Raw genomic sequence first — 25,458 nt, 5'->3', positions numbered from 1 at the left:
GAGAACCAGTTTGCTGCAGTCCACATTGTGTTTCTCCTGGAACTGACTGTTGTGTTCTGGGATGTGTTTCAAGCTGCGCCGTGGTTTTGCTGTGCAGGTTCCAGAGAGTTACAGTGGACGTATCCATCATTCTCTCAGTTGTGAGCCTGCGGGTGCCACTGCTTTGTTGCTTAGAGGCTGGAGTTCCAGGGGAGCAGAGACAAAGTCAGCTGACTGAGGCCTCTTGGTAGCTGCTTAGGGTAGGAGAGTCGTTCTGAAGTCTTGGGATATGAATGTGTACACTTCATTCTTCCCAGTAAATAAGCAAGTTTGTTTGTCTTTTTGGATGAAGGAGAGTTCTGTGCTTCTCTTTGAAGGAACTGGCCTCCTTATTTATTGACCAATTACTGTTAGAGGCACAAGCCTAGGCAGTTCCTAATTGAGTATGAACTTAATGGAGCCAGATGGGTGTATGTTATCTGCAGTGACCTGCCACTCAGGAAGTGACACCCACAGCAAGATGTCTTATGACCCAGATTGGCTTGAGTTGGCAGTGGAGTGAGGGGAGAAGGAGTCATACAATGCGAAATGAATCACTTGGAGAACATGTTTGCTTCTCTTCCTTTGAATTACCAGTTTGGGGTTGGAGAGAATGAGATCAGTGCAAACCTCAGAGGGCTGAATGGCTTGTGGAAGAAAATGTTTGGGAGGGAGGGCCTTGGTTTCCAGGCATCCCGTATTTCTGAAGACCTTTGAGAATTAAATTATTGTCTGCTAGAGAAAATGAATCTAATCTTTGTGGCAGCTCAAGTCCTGGTCTCTTGCCTATTAGAATTACTTAGAAGAACCTGTCTTAACCAAGTAGCAGATTTTTTTTTTCTACTGTGATTTTTCTCTTTGGTTGTTTTTTCAGCTTGTTGTGCCTAAATGTTTAGTTTTTTTTTTTTTTTTTTTTTTTTTTTTTTTTTTTTTTTTTTAAGAAATTACTTATTTGAAAGGCAGAGTTACAGAGGCAGAGAGAGAGAAGTCTTCCGTACACTGGTTTACTCCCCAGATAGCTGCAATGGTCAGAGTTGTGCCGATCTGAAGCCAAGAGCCAGGAGCCTCTTCTGGGTTCCCCCATGAGGGTACAGGGGCCCAAGCACTGGGCCATCTTCTACTGCTTTCTCAGGCCATAGCAGAGAGCTGGATTGGAAGTGAAGCAGCCAGGACTTGAACTGTTGCCCATATGGGATGCTGGCACTGCAGGCAGCAGCTTTACCCACTACGCCACAGTGCTGACCCCCGTTTAAAGTTTTGTTGACACCCAGGGGAGTGAGATAGTAAGGATGACAAAGGAAATCAACCACTAATGAAGGAGTTTCCTTAATTTCATTCCATAATGCCCTCCTTACTTCCTTTCAGTTGATAATTTTTAAGTCTTTACATGTTTGATGCAGAGCAACAGTGTGTCTGTATATTGCTAAGAAGTTGGAATTTATTGGTGTTAAATTTCTGGCATGCCATATAAAGGAGTATCCTGTAGTTTAAAAGGGGCAGATAGACGTGTGAAGAAAGATGACATAGTATCCATGATAAAGTATTCCTCACTCCTTGGGGAACAGATTACTTTGGTATCTTCTGTGTGTGTGTGCATGATACATTGTGTGTGTGTGCGCACTCCCTGCAGCACCATACTGACAAAAGATTGTTGCCAGTGACTGCAGATATGCCACTGAGTCGGCTTCTGTATCTTGCTCCTAGAAATATAGAAATCCACTTACCTCGTTTGAGGCACCAAGTAAGAGGTGGGTGCGTTTCTGAGGGAAGAGAGGTGGTGAAAAGGAACCAGGCAGCAGGAGGAACAGAGACTCACACTCCACTGGCCACACCCCTTTCTGGCAGTGGTTCTCTTAGCTGCACACATGATTTGGTGTCTTCCCCTTACAAACTGGGGAGGAGCCTGCATCTGACTGGAAGTAGGGATAGCTTGTCCCTTCTCATGCCCTTCTAGATTCTTCCTGGCTTAATCAATGTATTACTGTTATCAACTTGCCTTTAAGGTTCTCTTTTTCTTTTGCCTATATAGAAGATCATTGCTGTATTCAAACCCAAGAATGAAGAGCCATATGGGCAGCTTAATCCCAAGTGGACCAAGTGGCTGCAGAAGTTGTGCTGTCCCTGCTGCTTTGGACGTGACTGCCTTGTCCTCAACCAGGGCTATCTCTCAGAGGCAGGGGCCAGCCTGGTGGACCAAAAACTGGAGCTCAACATTGTACCCCGTACAAAGGTCAGTGCCCATTTCCTGGGAGCCTCAGCATCTGGTCAGTTACTTGGGGCTAGTGGAACCTTGGGTCCAGTGGGGACTGTTTGTGCTTGGATGCTGAGTTTCTCAGCCTTTTTTTTTTTTTGATAGTAGTAGGGATTTATTTATTTATTTATTTATTTGACAGGCAGAGTTAGACAGTGAAAGAGAGAGAGAGAGAAAGGTCTTCCTTTCATTGATTCACCCCCCCAAATGGCTGCTACGGCTGGTGCACTGCGCCGATCCAAAGCCAGAAACCAGGTGCTGGTCTCCCATGCTGATGCAGGGCCCAAGGACTTGGGCCATCCTCCACTGCCTTCCTGGGCCACAGCAGAGAGCTGGACTGGAAGAGGAGCAACCAGGACAGAATCTGGAGCCCCAACGGGGACTAGAACCCAAGGTGCTGGCGCCGCAGGCGGAGGATTAGCCAAGTGAGCCGCGGCGCCGGCCAGTAGTAGGGATTTAAGCTCATTATTTGATCATCTGATAAAAACTATACTGAGAGGATACACAATTTTTGCATGTAGTTTCAGGAATTTTACATGCTGCTTTTTTTTTTTTTCTAAAAAAAGATTTACTTATTTATTTGAAAGTCAGAGTTACAGAGAGAGAGAAGGAGAGGCAGAGAGAGAAGGAGAGGCAGAGAGAGAGGTCTTCCATCTGCTTGTTCACTCCCCAATTGGCCGCAACAGCTGGAGCTGCATTGATCTGAAGCCAAGAGCCAGGAGCTTCCTCTGCGTCTTCCCACATGGGTACGGGGGCCTAAGGACTTGGGCCATCCTCCACTGCTTTCCCAGGCTACAGCAGAGAGCTGGATGAGAAGTAGAACAGCCAGGATTTGAACCGGCGCCCATATGGGAGGCCAGCACTGCAGGCGCAGCTTTACCCGCCACACCACAGCGCTGGCCCCTTTACATACTTCTAATTATGGGCTCCCTCTGCTCTTGGATCCCGGGTAAACCCAAGCTAGTTAGAAATCTAGCTGCTTTTGCAGCTCACTCTTTTAGACTTCTGAACCATTCCACCATTTGGATTTGGTCAAGAATGGACCAGCTGATGTCAGCTAAGTACTTAGGCAAGGTCTGGCAAGAAGGTCTAGGATGGGTTGAAGGTTGAAGTAAGGGTCTGAAAGTAAGTTCCCTTACCTATTTTTTGGCTATGGAATTATGGGACTTGTCTGAATATATCAAAATAGGGGTCCCAGATGCAGGCAGATGCTGGCATAGGATGGATTTGCACATACCTTGTTTGTGCTACAGACTTCACTGAGGTTCTGATGAAAGGTTTGGACCCTTCTCCACTCCCCCACCCCCAGATAAGCTTCAATACAGAATCAACTCAGAGTTTTATGGACACCAGGGTAAGAATTTCTGTACTGCGAGGCTATAGGGGGAGGAATCTACTGGGCAGCTATGAACATCTGGGGACACACCAGCACTGTTGAGTCTGTGGCTCCCTGAAGTTTGGCAACAACTGCAGTGGAATGCTGCCCTAAGGCTGCAGAAGTGGCTCCAGGTCTCACCTGTCTTTGAGAACCTGATGAAAGCTGTAGATCTGGTTCTCAGAGGAAAATACATGTGTTTCCAATCAGTGATTTGTATACAGTTTCAGGAAGATGGTTCATAGACCATCTGAGGTCCGTCCATGGACCCTCTGGGGACCATGCCCCTGGATCAAAAACCCCCGCTTGAGGTTTTCTTCACAGGTTTTAGATCTCAGACTCTGTGAGCAAAGTGATTGATCAGCAGATAGGAACTTCCCTTCAAACCCGTGTTTTCTGTTTTCTCAGGGTATTTTAGAAGAACATGTGACTATCTTAGATGTTTGACAGTATTTGCCCCTTTACCAGTAAATTCCAAACAATTAGCCAGCTAGTTTGTAAGTGTGAAGAGGTCAGGGACCTCTCCTGGAGATTTCCTCCTCCAGTGTCAGTACTGGCTGGGTCAGTGAATGCGTGTCTCGATAGCTGTGAGAAATAGTATCAAAATAGCCCAGATTAAGTTCTGTGGAGGGAGTGTTCACCAGGCTGTAGTTCCCATTTGACATCTCATTCGTTGCCTGGCCATGCAGCTGATTCCTTCCCTTTATGCTTTAGTTTTCTCTGCGTGTGCTCAAAATTCAACAGCATACTTTGAGCACCTAGTTTACGTAATGTTCCTAAGTTTCCTGCCTAAGCTGAAATCCTCCTACTAGGCCTCTCCTGGATTCCAGAAACTCTTAAATGCTCCTTGCTCATCACTGTGTAATTTCTTCATTTGCTAGGCAATAGAAGACTGCCTCCGGCGCCAAGCTGCCTGCTGCACTGCTGCTCCGAATTCAGTGTCTGAGAAGCAGCGGGCTTGAGTTTGAATTCTGGCTCTGCAGCTTTTTGTTTGTGCGATCCTTGAGCAAGTCACTTAATGCCCCAGCCTGATTCCTCACTGTAAAAATGGGGATATAGTTACTACTTTGTAGAGCACCCATCAAGATTATACAAACTAGCCTGTGTAAAGTACACAGCCCAGTGCCTGGCTCAGTGTAAACACTCTATGTGTAGCCTGTGGAAGTTTTATGAACAATTCTAATCACGAATGTCACTCCCGCAATCCCCATCTTCCCATCTCCAGTCTTCCTTCCGTGTTAGAGAACCTTAATGAGGCCTAAGGTTCCCTTGCTTCAGAAAGTCAGCGACAGCAAGTATACTTGTCTTCCGTGAGACTGAGATGGGACAGAATTTTGCAAGTTTAACATGCAGCTGCTGGGTAGTAGGAGGACTCTGACCTCTTCTTGTTTCTCCACCCTTGTGGCAGGATTCCTTCTGCTTGATGAGAGCGTCTGTCACTGTGGAAATGGGACTCACCTTACAAAGCTTCTAATAATAGGGCTCTTAATTCTCATGGGCTGTTCCTGTGAGTTTGCAGGTTTTGATAGTTTCATTAGTCATAGAGAAAAAGTGGTTTGTTGGGAAGAATGATCACAAACAAATCTGAAAAGGGAAAAAATGGTGGTTTATGCCTGGAGAGAAACCAAGGTTTTCACTGTGGAATCTGGCAAGGGAGCCTTGGGAAGGCCCTTTGTCCTGCATTCCTGTGCCTGAGTGCTCTGATTTGTAAGGCAGGAAGGGCCTACTACAGGGCTCTGCATATCCTTTTTACATACCCTGTTACCTCTGGGTGTATGGATGGGTGGTAGAATGAATAGGAGGGAATTGTTTTGCCTCAAATGTACATGGGCAAAATGATTAGTTGTGTTGGACTTAGGAAAAGAATTTTCTTAGAAATTTGATTTTAGATATTTATTACAATGAGGGTAGTTCAAAAAGTTGTAGAAAATGGAATTAAAAGATAAATTTACTTTGTGCAAGAAATTTTGCAATTCATGCATATAGGGGGTCTTCAAAAAGTTCATGGACAATGCACGTTATGAAGAAACTGCAGATTCTTCAAGACATGCGTTGGGAATTGGAGGTGAGACTTGAACCCAGGCTCTGGGATATGAGATGTTTGCATCCAGAGTGGTGTCTTTTTTTTTTTTTTTTAAAGATTTGTTTATTTATTTGAAATTCAGAGTTACACACAGAGAGAGAAGGAGAGGCAGAGAGAGAGAGAGAGATAGAGAGAGAGAGGTCTTCCATCCGCTGTTTCACTCTCCAGATGATCACAACAACCGGGTCTGTGCCGCTCTGAAGCCAGGAGCCTGGTGCTTTTCCAGGTCTCCCATGTGGGTGCAGGGGCCCAAGCACTTGGGCCATCTTCTACAGCTTTCCCAGGCCACAGCAGAGAGCTGGATCAGAAGTAGAGCAGCTGAGACTTGAACCAGCACCCATATAGGATGTCAGCACTGCAGGTGGCAGCTTTATCTGCCACGTCACAGCACCAGCCCCCCAAAGTGGTGTCTTAATGCCCCTCATTAGTTTTTTTTTTTTTTTTTAAATTTTTTTTTGGACAGGCAGAGTGGATAGTGAGAGAGAGAGACAGAGAGAAAGGTCTTCCTTTGCCATTGGTTCACCCTCCAATGGCCGCCGCGGCCAGCGCGCTGCGGCCGGCGCACCGCGCTGATCCGATGGCAGGAGCCAGGTACTTATCCTGGTCTCCCATGGGGTGCAGGGCCCAAGCACTTGGGCCATCCTCCACTGCACTCCCTGGCCACAGCAGAGAGCTGGCCTGGAAGAGGGGCAACCGGGACAGAATCCGGCGCCCCGACCGGGACTAGAACTTGGTGTGCCAGTGCCGCAAGGTAGAGGATTAGCCTATTGAGCCGCGGCGCCGGCCCCTCATTAGTTTTAAGAGAGAAGTTAGATATGCAAGTGGATAACATGGAAGCACGTTGGATTACAGTGATATCACTGCGGCGGGACAGTTGGGTGTAATACTGATGAGCAGTGAAGCAGTTGCTTTTGAATAGGCAAAGCAGGCCTCTAGTGAAAACCAGAGGGCACAGAAGGGGACACAGGAAATCCAGCCTCCCTCCTGCTGCTGACTTCTGTCCACTCAGTGTCTGCTCAAAGGCAGCTACTATTACTAGTTTGTTGTGAAGGTTCCAGGTACGGTCTCTGCTGAAATAGGGCAGTCCATTAAAAATAAATACTAATTATAATATTTATTTTTCTTTTTGGGAGTATGAGTAATTGCAGAAAGTACAAAATTCAAAAGGACATAAAAGTATGTAGAGTAAATTACAATTTGTTTTAAATCTGGAAAGAAAATAGGCATTAGGCTTAGTCTTCTAACTCAGGAGGTGACTGAATTTGTCAGGGAAATTCACTAGCTCTCAGTGGCTTAATACAGCGGGAGTTTATTTGTTGCTCATGTCTCAGGTTCATGTCCATTTGGCAGTTCTCCTAGGTCCCATGTCACTCATGTAGTGACAAGGCGGGGATCTTCTGTGATGAGACTCTGCACTCAGAACCCTTCATTTCCACCTGCACAGAGTGGGAAATATGAACTAAGGGTCATAGGAGATTTTTGGGGCAGGCCTGGAGGTGATTTGCCTACATCACTTTATCAGCATCTTATTGGTTGGAGCTATTCCCTATTCTAGATGCTAGGAAGGCTGAGAAATGCAATCTTTCTTTGTGCAGTGGAAGAGAAACAATATTGATAAGCATGCAGCTATTCACTGCCATAGTGTTCTGGTTCCTTGGGCTTGACTCTAACACAGGTATCTCTTTTCTTTCCACTGTAGGTGGTACACCTGGCCAGCGAGACCTTCAACTATAGTGCCATTGACAGGGTGAAGTCCAGGGGCAAGCGGCTTGCACTAGAGAAAGTGCCAAAAGTGGGGCAGCGGTTTAACCGTATCGGGCTACCGCCTAAGGTATAATTTATGCTTCTGTGGCTTATCAGTGGTGATTTTTTTTTTTTGCCATGCAGAGACAGTGAGAGAGAGACAGAGAGAGAGTTATAGACAGAGAGAGAGAGAGAGACAGAGAGAAAGGTCTTCCTTCTGTTGGTTTACCCTCCAAATGGCCACTACGGCCGGCGCGCTGCACCAATCTGAAGCCAGGAGCCAGGTGCTTCCTCCTGGTCTCCCATGCGGGTGCAGGGCCCAAGGACCTGGGCCATCCTCCACTGCCTTCCTGGGCCACAGCAGAGAGCTGGACTGGAAGAGGAGCAACTGGGACAGAACCGGCACCCCAGCCGGGCCTAGAACCCGGGGTGCTGGTGCCACAGGCGGAGGATTAGCCTAGTGAGCTGTGGCGTCGGCCTGTCAGAGGTGATTTTTTAGTGGCATAGTCATCCCAGTGGTAACAGAAGGTGTGTCCGGACTTGGATGTGGATGTGGGAATAGCCTGCCTGAGGCGCTGTCATCCTCATTTCTGTGAAGGGCCTGAGGTCTGGGGAGTACTCTCTAGCGACCCCGCTTCCTCACTTTGCCCCTGTGGACCCATAGGAGGGACTTCTTTAATTTGGATGGATGACCACCGCCATACCCCCTTTTCTTGTACTGAAAAGGTAGTGAACAAGTATGGATCTTGAAAATGTTCCTCTTCTATTAAGAATTCTTAGTGCCTTAGTGAGCACCTGGATTACTCCTGGGGACTGTGGATGTGGGCTGTAGGGAAAGACTTTTGTTCCTTCGCCTTGGTTCCAGGTCGGTTCATTCCAGATCTTTGTTGAAGGCTACAAAGATGCAGACTACTGGCTACGGCGCTTTGAAGCAGAGCCTCTCCCGGAGAACACCAACCGGCAACTCCTGCTGCAGTTTGAGCGGTTGGTGGTGCTGGATTATATCATCCGCAACACTGGTGAGGAGCTGCCGGTGATATCCCATGCCCTCGGCTGGGATCGTGGGGGCCACAGGGGACTGGAGGCTTTTGGGGCCTGGGAGGCAGAGGGACTTGTCAGCATGTATTTCTTCCCCAAGCCAGAAGGGTCATGGTCATTTGGGGCAAGTCTCAGATAATACTTTTCTGGATTGAGCTTTGTCCAGACACTTGTGTCCAGACACATGTAGTTAGGCTACTAGAGGTGGTGAGGCCTGGAGCCAGTGTTTATATATATATATATTTGACAGGCAGAGTGGACAGTGAGAGAGACAGAGAGAAAGGTCTTCCTTTGCCGTTGGTTCACCCTCCAATGGCCGCCGCTGCTGGCGCACCGCGCTGATCCGATGGCAGGAGCCAGGTGCTTATCCTGGTCTCCCATGGGGTGCAGGGCCCAAGGACTTGGGCCATCCTCCACTGCCCTCCCGGGCCACAGCAGAGAGCTGGCCTGGAAGAGGGGCAACCGGGACAGAATCCGGCGCCCCGACTGGGACTAGAACCCGGTGTGCCAGCGCCGCAAGGTGGAGGATTAGCCTAGTGAGCCACGGCGTCGGCCTAGTGTTTATATTTTATCTTAGCCTTTTTTCTGGCCCCAGAGAGGAGACACGTGGCTCTTCACAGAATCATGAAGAGTACGTTTGTCCCGTAGTCTCCACTGAGGTTTGGTTCTGGGACCCCCATGGATGCCAAAATCTGTGGATACAAGTCCCTTATATAAAATTGTGTACTATTTGCATATAAAAACCTATGCATACCCTCCCATATATATATATTTTTAAAGATCTGTTTATTTATTTGAAAGGTAGAGTTACAGAGGCACAGGCAGAAAGAGCTAGAGAGAGGTTCACTCCTCAAATGGCCACAGTGGCTGGAGCTGGGCCAACTCAAAACCAGGAGCCAGGAGCTTCTTCTAGGTCTTCTCTGTGGGTGCAGGGGCCCAAGCACTTGGGCCATCTTCTACTGCTTTCCTAGGCCATAGTAGAGACCTGGATTGGAAATGCAGCTGCTGGGACTGGAACCAGTGTTCATAAGGGATGCTGGCACTGCAGGCAGCAGTATTACCTGCTACACCACAGTGCCAGCCCCCCTCCCATATATTTTAAATTGTCACTAGATTATTTGTAATACTTAAGAGAATGTAAATGCTACTCAAATAGTTACGCTGTATGGTTTAGGGAAGAAAAATCTGTACATGTTCGGTGCAAACGTAATTGTTTTCCAAATACTGTTGATCTCTACCTTGTTGAACCCATGGATCTGAAGCCTGTGTGTGTGGAGACCTGCTTGTCTTAGTCCCTGGTCACTCCTGGCTTTTCCAAAACAGTGCTTCCTGAGGTAGAGGTGTAGATAAACGATTTAAAAATATTTTTTTTCCAATGCAAAAAATCTACATGTATTGAGGACAAAGTCTAAATTCATGCCTTATTGGAGCTGTATTTTGTCTTTTTTATTATGGTAAAGTACACACAGCATCAGATGTACTATCCTAACCATGTTTAAGTGTACGGTTTAATGACAGTAAGTTCATTCAGACTGTTGTACAGCCATCATCACCACCCATCTCTAGAACTCTTTGTATCTTGTAAAACTGAAACTCTATACCCATTAAATAATAATTCTCCATTTTCCCTTTCTCCGGGCCCAGCAACCACTATTCTCCAGAAACCACTATTCTACTTTTTGTCTCTGTGATTTTTTTTTTTTTTTTTAAGATTTATTTATTTGAAAGGCAGAGTTACAGAGAGGCAGAAGCAGAGAGAGAGAAGTCTTCCATCCACTGGTTCACTCCACAGATGGCCACAATGGCTGGGTTGCGCTCATCTGAAGCCAGGAGCCAGGAGCTTCTTCCTGGTCTCCCACGTGGGTGCAGAGGCCCAAGGATTTGGGCTATCTTCTACTGCTTTCCCAGGCCATAGCAGAGAGCTGGATTGGAAGTGGAGCAGCTAGGACTTGACCTGGTGTCCATATGGGATGCCGGCACTGCAGGTGGTGGCTTTACCTGCTGTTCTACAGAGCCAGCCCCGTCTCTGTGTTTTTGATTACTATGAATATGTCATATAAGTTGAATCATAAAATATTTCTCTTTGCATGATTTGCTTGTTTTGCTTAGCATAAAGTCCTCAAGGTTCATCTGTGTTGTAGGCTATGTCAGAATTTCCTTCCTTTTTAACACACTATTTGTGTTCCATTTTATGTTGCATACACTTTGCTTGGATGGATCAGTGGGTACTTGGGTTGTTTCCACCTTTTTGCTCTTATGAATAATGCTGCTATGAACATGAGTGTACAAGTATTTCTTCAAGACCTTGCTTTCAGTTCTTCTTAGTATATACCCAGAAGTGATATTGCTGCATCATATGGTATTTCTATTTTTAATGTTTTGAGGAACCATCATTCTGTTTTCCATAGCAGCTGTACCATTTTGCTTTCCTACCATATAAGATTTATAAGGGTTCTAGTTTCTCTACATCTTCACCAATACTTACTTTTCTTGGACAGTAGCCATCCTAGTGGGTGTGAGAGGATGTTTTGTAGTTTTGACTTGTAGTTCCTTACTGATTAATGATGATGAGCATCTTTTCATGTGATTAATAGTGTATCTTTTTGGATAAATGATCTGTTCAAGTCATTTGCCCATTTTTGAATCAGTTTGTTTATTTTCTTATTGTTGAATTTTTGAAGTTTATTCTTAGATTCTGCATATTAATCCCTTATCAGATCTATGATTTGTAAAAATTTCTTCCCATTGTTTTGCCTTTTCAGTCTGTTAATGATGCTTTTGATGTACAAATTTTTAAAATTTGCATGAAATCCAATTTTATTTTTTCTTTTGTTGCCTATGCCTTTGGTGTTGTATCCATGAATCATTTCCAAATCCACTGTCATGAAGCTTTTACCCTGTGTTTTCTTCTAAGAGTTTCACTTCTGCTTAGGTTAGTTTCCCTTTGATGTGGAGACTATTTTAGTCTTTGTCTGCTGACCATGACTTTTTGTTTGTTTGAAAGTATCTTTATTTCTCCTTTAATTTTAAAGGATATTTTTGCTGGGTATAGAATTTGGGCTTGGTAATTATTTCAGTAATTTTTTAAGCCTTCCATTATCTTCTTATTTCTATGGGGTTTCTATGAAGTCAGTAATGTTGTTGCCTCTTTGAAAGTGTTCTATTTTTGTGTGTACTCCTTTTAGGATTGTTTTTCCTGTCTTTGGTTTTCAACATTTTGACTATGATATGCCTCAGTATTTTATTTTTTTATCCTTTTATGGATTCATGGGGTTCTTTGAATCACTGATAGATTTTGTCAGTTTTGGAAATGTCACAGACATTATCTCTTTGACATTACTTCGGAGCCATTTTTCTCTGTTCTCCTTCTGAGATTCCAATTACATGTTGTTAGATATATCCTTTTTTCTTGTATGCTTTATTTTGGCTATTGTCTCCCAAATCACTACTTCTTTCTTCAGTGTGATATGCTGTTAAATTCATCTATAGAGTTTTTTTTTTTTCAAGATCTATTTATTTATTTATTTGATAGTCAGAGTTACAGACAGAGGGAGAGACAGAGAGGAGAGGTCTTTCATCCACTGGCTTACTTACCAAATGGCTGCAACAACCAGAACTGGGCTGATCAAAGCCAGGAGCCAGGAGCTTCTTCCTGGTCTCCCACACAGGTGCAGGGGCCCAAGGACTTGGGCCATTTTCCACTTCTTTCCCAGGCCATAGCAGAGAGCTGGATGGGAAGTGGGGCAGCCAGGACTCGGACCGGCATCCATATGGGATGGTGGCACTGCAGGCGGTGGCTTTACCTGCTGTGCCACAGCGCCAGCCCCCAGAGTGAGATCTTCTATCCACTGGTTTACTCCCCAAATGGCTGAGACAGCTGGAACTGGGCCAGTCCAAAACCAGTAGCATCTTCCAGGTCTCCCATGTGGGTGCAGGGGCCCAAGCACTTGGGCCATCTTCTACTGCTTTCCCAGGCCATAGCAGAGAGCTGGATTGGAAGAGGAGCAGCCAGGACTCAAATTGGTGCCCCTATGGGATGGTGGCACTGCAGGTGGCGACTTTACCCACTATGCCACAGTACTGGCCCCTTCTTGAACATTTTAAAGTCTGTATATTTCTGTTCTTTGGAGTGTGCATAGATCTGTATTCATTTTGTGTTGTTTATCTTTGTTTTTATTTTTATTATATTGTCTCTTTGTTTATATGTTTCTTTTTTATTATTGTAATGTGTCTACCAGAAATTATAGACCTATCTGAAGGCCCAGGTTGCTTATATAAATCCTAAGGGTTATATTTTTGACAAGCAACAAAGACACTAGCAGTGTAGCCACTCAGGGTGATTTCCCAGGATCTCCTTTCCCTTATCAGTCACTGAGTTACAGTTGTGTCTCACTTGTGCCAAGGGCAGTTAGAACATGCTTGCTCCTCTCATCCATTTCTTCCCAAGTCAGCAGATGCTCAAAGAAAAAGAAGTCACAAGTGCCAGGTTCCTTTCTCTGGATTACTGTTCTCTCCCAGCTCTATTTTAAAAAATTGTTTTAAATTAAATTTAACAGGCTTTTTGAAAATTGTGTGTATACACATGTGGGATACCGTGTGATGTTTCAATATATGTATACATTGTGCAGTATGCAACCAGGGTCTCCCAGCTCCTTATTCTTTTTTTTTTTTAAAAAGATTTATTTATTTGAAAGTCAGAGTTAGAGAGGAAAGGCAGAGAGATAGAGAGGGAGAAAGAGAGGGAGGGAGGGAGGGAGGAAAGAGAGAAAGAGAGAGGGAGAGAAAGAGAGGTCTTCCATCTGCTGGTTCACTCCCCAATTGGCCAGAACGGCTGGAGCTGTGCTGATCTAAAGCCAGGAGCCAGGAGCTTCTTCCAGGTCTCCCATGTGGGTGCAGGGGCCCAAGGGCTTGGGCCATCTTCTGCTTTCCCAGGACACAGCAGAGCAGCTCTTGACTCTTAAATTCTTTATGGTCTTGTAAAAGAGCCCTCAAGAGATTTTTAAGTATTTTTAACCAGATTTTGCAGTTGTTCTTAGTGGTAAAGTTGGTTCAAGTGTCCAAAATATTTGATCTACCATTATTTAAATGCCAATTCCTCCCAATTTTTCTTACTAATTTTATATTTCTGTTCACAGATCGAGGCAACGACAATTGGCTGATTAAATATGACTGTCCTATGGATAGTTCTAGCTCTCGGGTAAGAGGTTGATCCATTGTTTTGAAGAAGATGATGAGGAGTATCTGAATATTATCAAAACACATAAGATGGTCCACAAAATACATTGAGAATATATACATTGAGAACAATCAAAACAGCATATGTGTTTAAAATTAATAGGTTGTATTTGATATAGTTTTTCCCAGTCTGTGTTTTAGGGAATATTCTATTTGATGTTAATAAGAACAGCATTTTGTCTTGACAGTTGAGGCACTGATTGAGGCATCATCCTCCCAGGCTAGAGTACCTGGTGTGATACTAGGCTCTGGTGCCTGCCTACAGCTTCCTGCTAATGCAGACTCTGGGAGGCAAGATGATGGCTCAAGTAATTGACATGAGTTGAGTTCCTGGCTTTGGTCTAGCTCAGTGCCAGCCATTGTGGGCATATAGGGAATGAACCAGTGGATGGGAGCCAGCCATTCTATCTGGCTGTGTGCCTGTTCCCCCCCCCCCCCCACCCAAATAAATGGTTGTGGGTTTTTTTTTTTTTTTTTTTTTTGGACAGCCAGAGTTAGACAGTGAGAGAGAGACAGAGAGAAGGGTCTTTTCTTCCGTTGGTTCACCCCCTAAGTGGCCGCTACGGCCGGCGCATTGCGCCGATCCTAAGCCAGGAGTCAGGTGCTTCTTCCTGGTCTCCCATGCGGGTGCAGGGCCCAAGGACTTGGGCCATCCTCCACTGCACTCCTGAGCCACAGCAGAGAGCTGGACTGGAAGAAGAGCAACCGGGACAGAACTGGTGCCCCAACTGGGACTAGAACCCAGGGTGCCGGCACCGCAGGCTGAGGATTAGCCAAGTGAGCCGCGGCGCCGGCCAATAGTTGAGTTCTAAACAGCAGCATGAAGGAAAGATAAAGTAAGTTTGGAGCATATGTGTTACATGCTGTGTTCCTCTGTGTTTCACATTGTATAGTAGCATGGTAAAAATCTGAAGAGTACTGCATTGAATTAACCTGTCTAATTTTGTTTGGCACAGTGATTTCTACATTAAAAAATTTTTTTATTCATTCATTTGAGAGACAGAGAAAGCAAGACAGATAGAAAAAAAGAGAGCACTCCCATTCATTGGCTCACTCCCCAAATGCCCACATGGCCGTAGGAGCTGAAGTTGTGAACTGGGAACTCAGTCCACGTCTCCCACATAGATGGCAGGTACCCAATCACTTGAACCCCATCACTGCTGCTTCCCAAGGACTGCACTAGCAGGAAGCTGGAACCAGGAGCCAGAGGTGGGTATCTAACCCAGGCACGTCGTTAAAGCATCCGGGCAGCCTAATGGCTAGGCCAAATACTTACTCCTCTACACTTTTTACCCATGGATTGTTTCCTCACAATGAACCACAATTCCATGGAACATAAATTAAGGGAAAGCTGCTTCTGAAACTTTTCTCTCATTATTTTTATCTTCCACCACTTTTCTCTGTCACCGCTCAGTTTATACATTTTTAAAAATTAGTGGGCAGGCTACCTGGAGGAGAGTGAGCTTGGTTTTGATTCCTTACAGTGTTTTTACTTCCTTCTGAAATAGTGGCTCTCAAGTTTTGTATCTGAATGATATTAAAATTAGGCACAGGTGTTTGGCACAGCAGTTAGGATGCTGTTTGGGATACCGGCATACCATGTTGAAGGGCCTGGGTTTGAGTCCTGGCTCCACTTCTGATTTTGTTTTGTTGATGTGCACTCAGGGAGACAGTGGATGGTGACTCAAGAACCTGCGTCCCTCCACTCCTGTGGAAGACCCAGACTGAGTTCCAGCTCCGGCTTCCACCTGACCCCGCTTTAACTATTGTAGACATTTGACATGGAGACAGCGGATGGGCGATCTCTGTCTCTGCCGTTCAAATTAAATACACAGTTCTTAAAATAGTACAGATTCTCCAGATCTTTTACTCAGAAATTGATTCATCAGGTCTGAGGCAAAACTTGGGATTCTGCACTTTTAATAAAGTGTTCCTGGGGAATTCTGTTGGCGGCATCTGGGAACCACAGTCCCTGTTCTGTGATGGGTGACACCAGTGAACTTGAAGCGAGCAGCCTGGTAGATAATGAGCAAGTTGCTCTGACATGGGCTGTCGCAAGTGACCTGCCTACTCCGATATTCAACTCTTATTTTTATCTTCAACTCTTTTCTTAAAAAAAGATTTTTATTTGAAAGGTAGAGTGACAGAAACAGAGGTAGAGACAGAGCGAAAGATCTCCTATCCACTGTTTTCACTCTCCAGATGTCTGCAACAACTGGATCTGGGCTGGGCAGGAGCCAGCATCTCCATCCTGATCTCCCAAATGGGTGGCCAGGGACAAGTACCTGGGCCATTTTGCACTGCTTTCTCAGGTGCCTTCACAGGTGGTTGGATCGGAAGCAGAGCAGCTAACACTCCAGTATGGGATGCTGTCACTGCGTGTGGTGCCTTAACCTGCTGTGCCACAATGCGGCCCCTCAATTCCTGTGTCACTGAAGCAGAACAGACTCCCGTGGGGAGAGCAGCCAGCTGTTATCTTCTGTGGTTCTCTCTTCTCATTGGAGGTATGGCCAGCTCCAGTGAAGTGGACTCAAAGTTAAGGCCCACGCCGAAGGGCCCTGGCTGAGAGATAACAGACTTTTCTTCTCTTCTGTGCTCAGGATTCTGGTTGCCTTTCCCTGGAAGGAATGGCTTATAGTTATCTTTGTTCTTGTCATTATCATTCTTACTGAGAACTGTGGCAACACCTAAGGCAGTGTTCCTTTTCTAAGATAAAAGGACTCAGAACCTTCTATGAACTGGTAAGTTTGCCATAAATGGAGGGAACCTCTGGCTCAGTGGTGAAGATGCTGCTCAGGGCACCTGTATCCCATTCAGAATGTCTGGCTTAAGTCCCATCTCTGCTTCCAATCCAGCTTTCTGCCAGAGAACTTCCTGGGAGGCAGCAGCTGATAGGTGTCTGCTACCCACGTGGGAGACCTGCACTGGGTTCTGGGCTCCTGGCTTTCATCTGGTCCAGCCCCAGCTGTTGTGGGCATTTAGGCAGTAAACCAGCAGATGGGAGATCTTTCTCTTTCTCTGTCTCTCTGCCTTTCAAGTAAAACTGAAAAGTAAACGTGATGCCGTAAATGTACTAAGTGCAGAGCACAACATGGAAGCCACTTGAGAGGGCAGCTCCAAGTAAGCTGAATAAGGATTGTGTCCGAGGGTGCTGAGAGGCCTGCGGCAGGTGGGCTCCTCACTAACCAGCTTTCTTTGCTCTGCAGGACACAGACTGGGTGGTGGTGAAGGAGCCTGTTATCAAGGTGGCTGCCATCGACAATGGGCTGGCTTTCCCGCTGAAGCATCCCGACTCCTGGAGGGCATGTAAGGCTCCAGACTGCTGGGGACAGGCTCTGTTCTTCTTGCTGTGTAATGGGGATAGGAATATCTCTATCATGGGATTGTTTTCAGAATTAATAAAATGATGCAATTCAGGCACTTCAGCGCTGTGGCCAGCAAATGGTAACTGTTCCATAATGTAGGCTATTACGATTTTACCCTCTGCTGTTCCCTTTAGCTGTATAAAGGTGATTCAAAATTAGAAGCATAAAGATGAGTTTTTTCACCTCCACCTTGCATTCTTCTCATCCTGTGTAAGGACTGTCTTCGTAATTTATCCTGCTTGTGTCTCCACAGACAAGCTGCTCCTAGTGTTCTGTCTCCCTTGTTGACATTTCTAACCCATTATACTTGAGAGATTTTTGGAAAGCATGAGAGGGGGATACAATGAGGAGGTCTCTAGCCCCCTTTCCAAAAAGGATCATCCCAGGGTCAGTGGCAAGTGGCTGCTTCTAGATGGGCCTGCAGCCTGGAAGGTCATGTGGTATCTGCAAAGGAGCTCGGGGATGGGCAGATCTGTGTTGCACGCTGCTACCCCAGCTTGCTTGTTGTGCACTTCCGAGTTTTCTGTGGTGTAGCAGGGTCTCCCTCTGAAAGTGCCTTGATGGTAGAAGTCTCAGAGACTTCCATTCCAACACCAGCTTTGCTTTGTGTCTTTCCTCTTTTCAGATCCCTTTTACTGGGCCTGGTTGCCCCAAGCAAAAGTCCCCTTCTCTCAGGAGATCAAAGATCTGATTCTTCCAAAGATATCGGACCCTAACTTCGTCAAGGACTTGGAGGAAGACCTATACGAACTCTTCAAGGTCAGCCCTGGGAACCCCAGCATTATTAAGGAATACGGGGAGGGATTCCTGACAGTTTTTCTAATTGATCCTGACACAAGCCAGAAGGAATGGTTAGCCTGTGAAAAGCAGGACTCCCTGGGGATGTGGTCTGGCTAGGGTTGAAAGAAAGGAGCAGCCATGTGCATCGCCCTGCTGAGTATCCTGGGCATCATGTGGCTGCAGGGTATTCTCAGAGCTCTCGTTTTCAGCGGAGCGTTGAAGCTTGGAGTTGGAGACATGGAACAAGATATGTACTTGTTCTCTGTTTCCCCACCTGTAAAGCAGAAAGTTCTTAGGGTGGTGACTCACCAAGCCCCACATGCCTTATGTAAGTTTTCTTTATCAGGGTTTTTAATTAGGGGAGAAAATGGGTTCCTGTGAGCCTTTCACACGGGTCCCCTCTCTTCTTATTCTTTGTTTGCAGAGAGATCCTGGTTTTGACAGGGGCCAGTTCCATAAGCAGATTGCTGTCATGCGGGGACAGGTAAGCCGGGGACACCCTCTAGGGGTTTTTGTGCTCGCTCTGGGAGGGTTCTGTGCTCCTGTTGAGCAAATGGGCAAAGCTTGTGTTTTGTACCCTTCTCAATCGCGCAATATGTACATGTTTGTGATCTGCCCTAACACATGGTAGAGGAAGGGTGGTCATCCCAAGTCTCCTACCTCTTCGATGGTACCCAGTGCTTGTTGTCACACTATGTGCTGGATATTCATTGGTAGATAAACCAGTGCTCCCTCTCCTCAAGTTGCCAAATCAGACCCTCTCAGCCTCTTACTAGCTCTGTGGGCTTGGGCAGGAGCCTCTGCTTCCTGTTTGTAGAGAGAGTTGGGATTGCCAGTCTCTCATCAGTGTGTCTGGATTTGAAGCCTGGCTCTGCCATTTGCCAACAGTGAGTCTTGGGCGGGTACTTAATCTCTCCTTTCTTTAGTTTTTCCATTTGTAACAGGATTTGGTTCATAGGGTTATTGTGAGATAAATTAGTTCAAACAGTTGGAGTAGTCCTGGCATATTGAAGAACTCAGTAGTGATAGCTATTATGATTCTGACTTTTTATATAGAAAAGTCAGCTTCTCACATCTTTAAAGGTCTAATGGGTCTTCCCAGCCATGATACAGTTACTGCTTCCTACCGTTTAGCTGAGACTTCTGTTGAGGGCACCACTTGGGCTTGCTGAGCCCATTTTCCCCCAGAGATGGGATGTCAGAGGTTTTGGCTTTAAGAGCTGCTGTTACAGGGCTGGCACTGTGGTGTGGCAGGTCAAGGCACCGCCTGTGATGCCAGCATCCCTTAGCACCAGTATGAGTCCCGGCAGCTCCACTTCCATTCCAGCTCCCTGCTAATGCATATGGGAAAGCAATGGAAGATGGCTCAAGTGCTTGGGCCCCTGCCACCCTTGTGGGAAATCCAGATGTTCCAAGTTTCTGGCTTTGGCCTGGCCCAGCCCTAGCTCTTGTGGCCACCTGGGGAGTGAACCAGTAGTTGGAAGATCCATCTTTCTCTCTCTTTCTCTAACTCTGCCTTTCAAATAAATAAAAATAAATCTTGAAAAAAAGCAGCTGTCTGAATGCCAGTAACACGGTCTTTCTGCCTTTCCCCAGTAATGTAAGGGCCCAGCGCTGCTGGCCGACTTTTTGGAAACCTCAAAAGTCACATGATGTTCTCTGGTATTGTACAGCTCAGGATAAGGGACTAAACTTCCTTCCAGGCTTATACAGACTGTGTGTCTGTATTGTATACCTGCTGGAATCCTTTGCCAACATCACAGCAGCCATCCCACTCGATCCAGCTAGGGCTGTTACCAGAGTGGCAGGGCTAGAAGAGGTCAGAGGAGTACGTTTCTGTCTCTTTCCATCTTGTGCTCTTAGTGCCTTCACAGGGGCTTTTGCATCTTTATAGCTGTCACCTAAAAAAGAAGCAGGCTGAAATATAAGCTAAGGAAACAAGCATTCATTCCAGAATAGGCATTGCAATCTGGCCACACAGCCAAGGACTAACCCAAGGTGTGTTCCAGCAGGGCCTGGGGAGGAGGAACATTTTCAGGAATCAAGCAGAAAGGTAATCTGAGGTTGTGCCGCTTGTTTTGAAACCTTCTAGGTGGTTTGCTGGGTCTGCAGGTGCAAGATCGCAGGTGGGGTTGTTTGGTGGCAGTCAGCAGCCTGGCTCTTGATGAGCTGACTCGTGGACGGTCAGGGAGTTTACATGGTCACGCACACTCAGCCAATTTGCCTTTCAGGATGACAGGGAGTGAGATAAGATGGAGTCTGTCTGCTTTTGAGTAAGTTCCCAGAGCAGCACCTACCTCCTGACATCTTAAGGTTCCATGATCATCCAGCTCCTCCCAATGCAGGTGACTGGTATCTCACTCAAATCCTTACCTGTCTGCCATTGACACAACAAAGTAGAGTGAACCTCTATCCGGCAGAGACCAGCACAGGGAAAGAGACCATAACCTCTGCTTAACTGAATGGAGCCTTTCTTTGCAACTTCTGTGTAAATCTAAACTTATTCCAAAGTTAACATTTTACTCAAAGGAACAGTGATGAGACAGCATTGGAGGCAGAGACAGAGTAACATGCCACCCGCTGACTCATTCCCTAAGTGTCCGCAACAGCCAGGAGGCTGATTCTGGGAGCTGGGAACTCAGTCCAGGTCTCCCACATGGGTGGCAAGATCCCAGTTACCTAGCCATCACTGCTGCCTCCAGGGCCCACATGATCAGGAAGCTGGTCTCAGAAGCCAGAGCTGGGGGTGGAACCCGGCTGCTCCGGTGTGGGACAGGAGCATCCCGACTGCCATCTCAGCAACTAGGCTGAATGCCCACCCCCAGAAATTCCATTTTTAAGGAGTGAGGAGCAATCATGGATATGCACAAAGCATTTAGGTAAAAAATACAGTGCAGTATGGTTTATAACAGTGAAAATGATATAAATTAAATTAGTTAGTGGATAAGAAATAAGCAATTAAAATATATAGAAATAGAGGATGGGTGTTTTGATTAGTGGTTTAGATGCTACTTAAGACACCTGCATCCCACACAGGAGTACCTGGGTTTGATTTCCATATCTAACTCCTGACTCGAGATTCCTGCTGATGCAGACCCTGGGAGGTGATGGCTCAAGTAATTGGGTCCCTGCCACCCATATGAGAGACCTGGGTTGACTTTCCAGCTCCTAGCCTCAGTCTGGCCAGCTCTGGCCATTGCAGCCATTTAGGAAGTGAACCAGCAGATGGGAGGGCTCTCTTTATGTATCTGTCTCTCAAATGAATTTTTTTAAAAAAGATTTATTTATTTATTTGAAAGAGTGGCAGAGAGAGGGCTTCCATCCACTGGTTCACTCCCCAGATGGCCACAGGGGCTGGAGCTGCGCCGATTCGAAGCCAGGAGCCAGGAGCTTCTTCCAGGTCTCCCACGCAGATGCAGGGGCCCAAGGACTTGGGGCCATCTTCTACTGCTTTCCCAAGCCATAGCAGAGAGCTGGATCAGAAGAGGAGCAGCCGGGACTAGGACCAGTGCCCATATGGGATGCCAGCACTTCAGGCCAGGGCATTAACCTGTTGTGCCACAGTGCCGCCCCTCAAATAAATTAAAAAAAAATTTTTTTAGAGGAATTGCTGAGTCAGAGAGTCCGTTCATTTTAAAGCTTTTATTGTCAACTTGCATATGTGAAAGACTGTTCAACAGCCATGTGGGAGGGTGCCTATTAAATCTTGAAGCTTGGGGCCGGCGCTGTGGCATCAGGTAAAGTCGCTGCCTGCTGTGCCGGCATCCCATATGGGTGCCAGTTCAAGATCCGGCTGCTCCACTTCCCATCCAGCTCTCTGCTATGGCCTGGGAAAGCAGTAGAAGATGGCCCAAGTCCTTGGGCCCCTGCACCCATGTGGGAAACTTGAACGAAGCTCCTGGCTCCTGGCTTTGCATCGGTGCAGCTCCGGCCATTGCGGGCATCTGGGGAGTGAACCAGCGGATGGAAGACCTCTCTCTCTCTCTCTCTCTCTCTCTCTCTCTCTCTGTCCCTCCCTCCCTCTCTCTTTATCTCTCTGCTTCTCCTCTCTGTGTGTAACTGTGACTTTCAAGAAAAATAAATAAAATAAATAAATCTTTTTTAAAAAAATCTTGGCGCTCTGGCAGAGCCATATCTTTACTAACTGGAAGGGCAAACAATAGGTGGCATTTGTTTGTGTTTTTTCAAAGATGTATTTATTTATTTGAAAGGCAGAGTTGCAGAGAGAGAGGTCTTCCATCTGTTGGTTCTCTCTGCAGACAGCTGCAATGGCCAGGGCTGTGCCGATCTGAAGCCAGGAGCCAGGAGCTTCTTCTGGGTCTCCCATGCAGGTGCAGGGGCCCAAGCACTTGGGCCGTCTTCTACTGCCTTCCCAGGCCACAGCAGAGAGCTGGATTGGAAGAGGAGCAGCCGGATCTCAAACTGGCGCCCATATAGGATGCCAGCACTGCAGGTGACAGTGCTGGTGGCTTTACCCGCTACACCATGGTGCTGGCCCGTTTGTGTTTTTTTAAATGACTAGAGAGGCTTCTACCCTCTCTTTATTGCCATTTTGAATGCCTACTCTGCCTGTTCATCTGATTTTCCCTTGAAGTGTTTGGATTTCTTACCGATCTGTTGGAGCTCTTTCTGCTGATGTCCCTTCAGAGGCAGACCTGGGATGCCTAGGCTTTCCCTTACCCGGCTTGTTTTTCTCACTGCAGATCCTAAACCTGACCCAGGCCCTGAAAGACAACAAGAGCCCCCTGCACCTCGTCCAGATGCCGCCCGTGATCGTGGAGACAGCCCGTTCTCACCAGCGGTCTGCCAGCGAGTCCTACACACAGAGCTTTCAGAGTCGGAAGCCCTTCTTTTCATGGTGGTAGCCCTAGAGGCAGGCAAAGGAATTGCTGTCTGAGACTCGGGCTGGAAGGAAGCCTGGGGAGCCAGGTGCAGGAAAAGCAGAGGAGCTGGTGGAGAGTGGCGCCCTGAAGAGCCCTCCCTCCCTGCTCGCCACCCCCAGGGCTTTCCCACGCACAGGGAGAAGCACAGTCAGGGACAGTGAGTGCCCTTGGGTGTGAGTGCTGGGTGCCGCTGAAGGGCCGTGCACGCAGTCCAGGAGCCTGCAAAGGAGCATCTCCCTTCCAGTGTCTCCTGGTGGCAGGCTGGGAAAGTCCCTTCCTTCCCTGACACCTTGCTCTGTTGCAAAATTCCCTGTTATATTCTGCATCAGAAAAACCAACCAACACAAACAGACTTAAATGCTTGTAGCAGGTCCCCAGATCCTCCTATGTAGAACCTTTAATCTAGACCTAAATTTGCAGAGAGACATTCGGTACCTCGCAGTTGCTTATGTCAGAGGAGCTCGCAGCGCTGACAGACAGAAGGCCCACCTTTCCTTTGGGTTTTTGCCAAATCTTCCCTTTCTCCTCTCACCACTGCTGTGGGCTGGCTGCAAGCCTCCATGTCCTCACGGCAAGGAGGCGTTGGTGTGTACTGCCCCGTGGTTCTGCACACAACCGAGGCCCAGGCCTCTGCACTCTGCCCTGCTGCAGTTCGCCTGCCACTCAAGCCGACACCAGAGGGCTGGACAGGATAGCATTCCTATCTGGACAGGAAACTGACGCCCGGCCTGGAAGGGCGATATGCACAGCCCAAGTGTGTGCCGGAAACAGCAAGTGCTCTCTGGGTGGACTTGCCCAGCCCTGCTTCTGGAGTCCTTGGTTCCAGCCCTCTGATTTGTTCCCCTGTTCTTTTAAATGTTTGTCTCCCCAACTCTCAGCTTAGGAGTTCAGTTCGGGCTCCGGAGTGGGTCCCTGAGAGGACCCTGGGGGTGAATCTCGGCCCGTGAGAGGACAGGATGTTAGGTTTTTGCATTTCTTCATGTGCTACCACTGTGGCTTGGTGGAAGAAACAGGGCATTTATGCTGCCCTCGGATGGGCAGTTTCCCCTTTGCTTCCTGACTTCTTGTCCCATGCTGGTTTTCTGTGGCCTCTCGAGCAAGGCAGGGCCCTGAGGACAGAGGCCTTCACACTGTCGCCAGTGCCTGTCCCCTCACAGTGCATATTCTCACTTCTCCCTGCTCCCCACCCCTGCCGAATGGTCAAGCCCTTTCCACACCAAAGCAAAGAGTGGCCTCAGGAGGGAGTAAAAGGGTATATTCCCGTGGCTGTGGGGCAGCTGGGTTTATGCCCTGTGGTTCTGGCAGCCTGCGACTGGGCAATCAGCCTTGGAAAGAAACTATCATGAAGGTTTGAAAAACAACCAAAGAAAGGGAGTGAGAGTGATGGCTGTGTCTGCTTGCCTGGCTCCTGCCACCCAGGATGCAGAGCAGAGACGTAAACCTTGTCAGCTGGGCCTGCTGCTCCCCTTCCATCCCCTCCCCCAGGAGCCAGCTTGTCCTGGGCTTCCACCCAGCTGACAAGAAGATCTGCAAGAGCTGGACATGCATGCCCTGTGGACAGAGGCACGGTCCTGCCTGCCCAGTCCTGACAATCCCATCCAACTGACCTGAACTCTGGCCTTGGGAAGCATGTTTGAGAGAGTACCTGCCTCCTGACCGCAGGAGCTAGTGCGGGACCCAGCACATCCAGGAGCTCCAGGGTCCTGAGGAGCCTGAAGAGCAGCCTGGTGGCTTCACACAGCCAAGCCAGGTCTGCACATTGTCCTGGTCCAGACCAGCTCTGTGATCAAAAGGAAATTGGGTCCAGTGTAAGAGGGAGCCGGTCCCAGACCTGGCAGGCAAAAAAGTGTGGGACTTCCTTCCCTGGCCTGTCTACTCTCTCCTGAAGCTTGTGCTCAGGTTGCCTTGAATGTGGACTTTGGGAGGGCCAGGGGCCCAGGGTGCCAGGGCGCCAGGGCAGGCTTCTGGTGGCACTCCCGGAACGGCTCATCCCTCTGCGGCCCTGGGCCCTGTTCCCTGGTGTCAGGGAGTAGAGGCTGGGCTGCGAGTGCTGCTGCCCCTGTGTCACTCTTCTAATGCACTGTAGAAATTGTATGTAATGTATTTAAATCAATGCAGATGTATGAATAACAAATCCAATTCTGACCTTTTTTGACCAGTTTTCTTTGGGGGAAGGAAGACCAAGAAGGGAGAATGTAATTTTAAGGACAAAGTAGGGAGGCTGAGACATGGCTCCCAAGGCTGTTCTCATCTCGTAGAGAGACTCATGGTTCTCCATCCAACGTCCCAGTGCTCTGAAAACCAACAGTATTTTCATAACTCATTTGACACCAAAACCTGAATCTAAACCTATACTGATGTGAAACTACTGGTAATCATTGGGTATCCTTCTTAGTGTATTCGTTACCTGTTATCTATTTTGAGATGTTCCCCTAAGAGGGATTATATAGTATCCTCCTACTTTGTAAAAGTAAAAAAATTCTGAATTCCAAAATCATCTAGCCCCAAGGGTTTGGGTTAAGGCTGTAGACTGACAGCGTCTGACAGTGGCTTCTCTTCTTGGCCAACAGAGGGCATCACTGCCTAGGTTTGGACTCTGCCCCCTTTGATGAACAGTCAGATAGGATGGGAGGAGAGAGGCAGAGAAGCAGACGAGCACTACAGTGCCCTGCTTTTGAGGTGGAGGC

General features: G+C 47.3%; 1 protein-coding gene across 1 annotated transcript in view; it reads left to right on the top strand.

The window, feature by feature from the left end:
• PI4K2A (phosphatidylinositol 4-kinase type 2 alpha) overlaps positions 1-24,916 on the top strand; it is a 33,261-nt gene extending 8,345 nt beyond the window's left edge. Inside the window, exons 2-9 of the mRNA XM_051824042.3 lie at positions 2,048-2,248; positions 7,427-7,558; positions 8,336-8,489; positions 13,644-13,705; positions 16,950-17,049; positions 17,734-17,867; positions 18,313-18,372; positions 22,592-24,916. Coding sequence (XP_051680002.1) covers positions 2,048-2,248; positions 7,427-7,558; positions 8,336-8,489; positions 13,644-13,705; positions 16,950-17,049; positions 17,734-17,867; positions 18,313-18,372; positions 22,592-22,753 — 1,005 coding nt within the window. The 3' untranslated portion in view covers positions 22,754-24,916. The remainder of the gene's footprint in view (positions 1-2,047; positions 2,249-7,426; positions 7,559-8,335; positions 8,490-13,643; positions 13,706-16,949; positions 17,050-17,733; positions 17,868-18,312; positions 18,373-22,591) is intronic.
• Positions 24,917-25,458: the final 542 nt, after the last annotated feature.

This window comes from Oryctolagus cuniculus, chromosome 15 (genome assembly GCF_051225735.1).
Source record: "Oryctolagus cuniculus isolate XC-2025 breed Fujian yellow rabbit chromosome 15, ASM5122573v1, whole genome shotgun sequence".
Classification (NCBI taxonomy): domain Eukaryota; kingdom Metazoa; phylum Chordata; class Mammalia; order Lagomorpha; family Leporidae; genus Oryctolagus; species Oryctolagus cuniculus.
The sequence above is the reverse complement of the archived record's forward strand: the minus strand, read 5'-3'. Positions and strand labels throughout refer to the sequence as shown.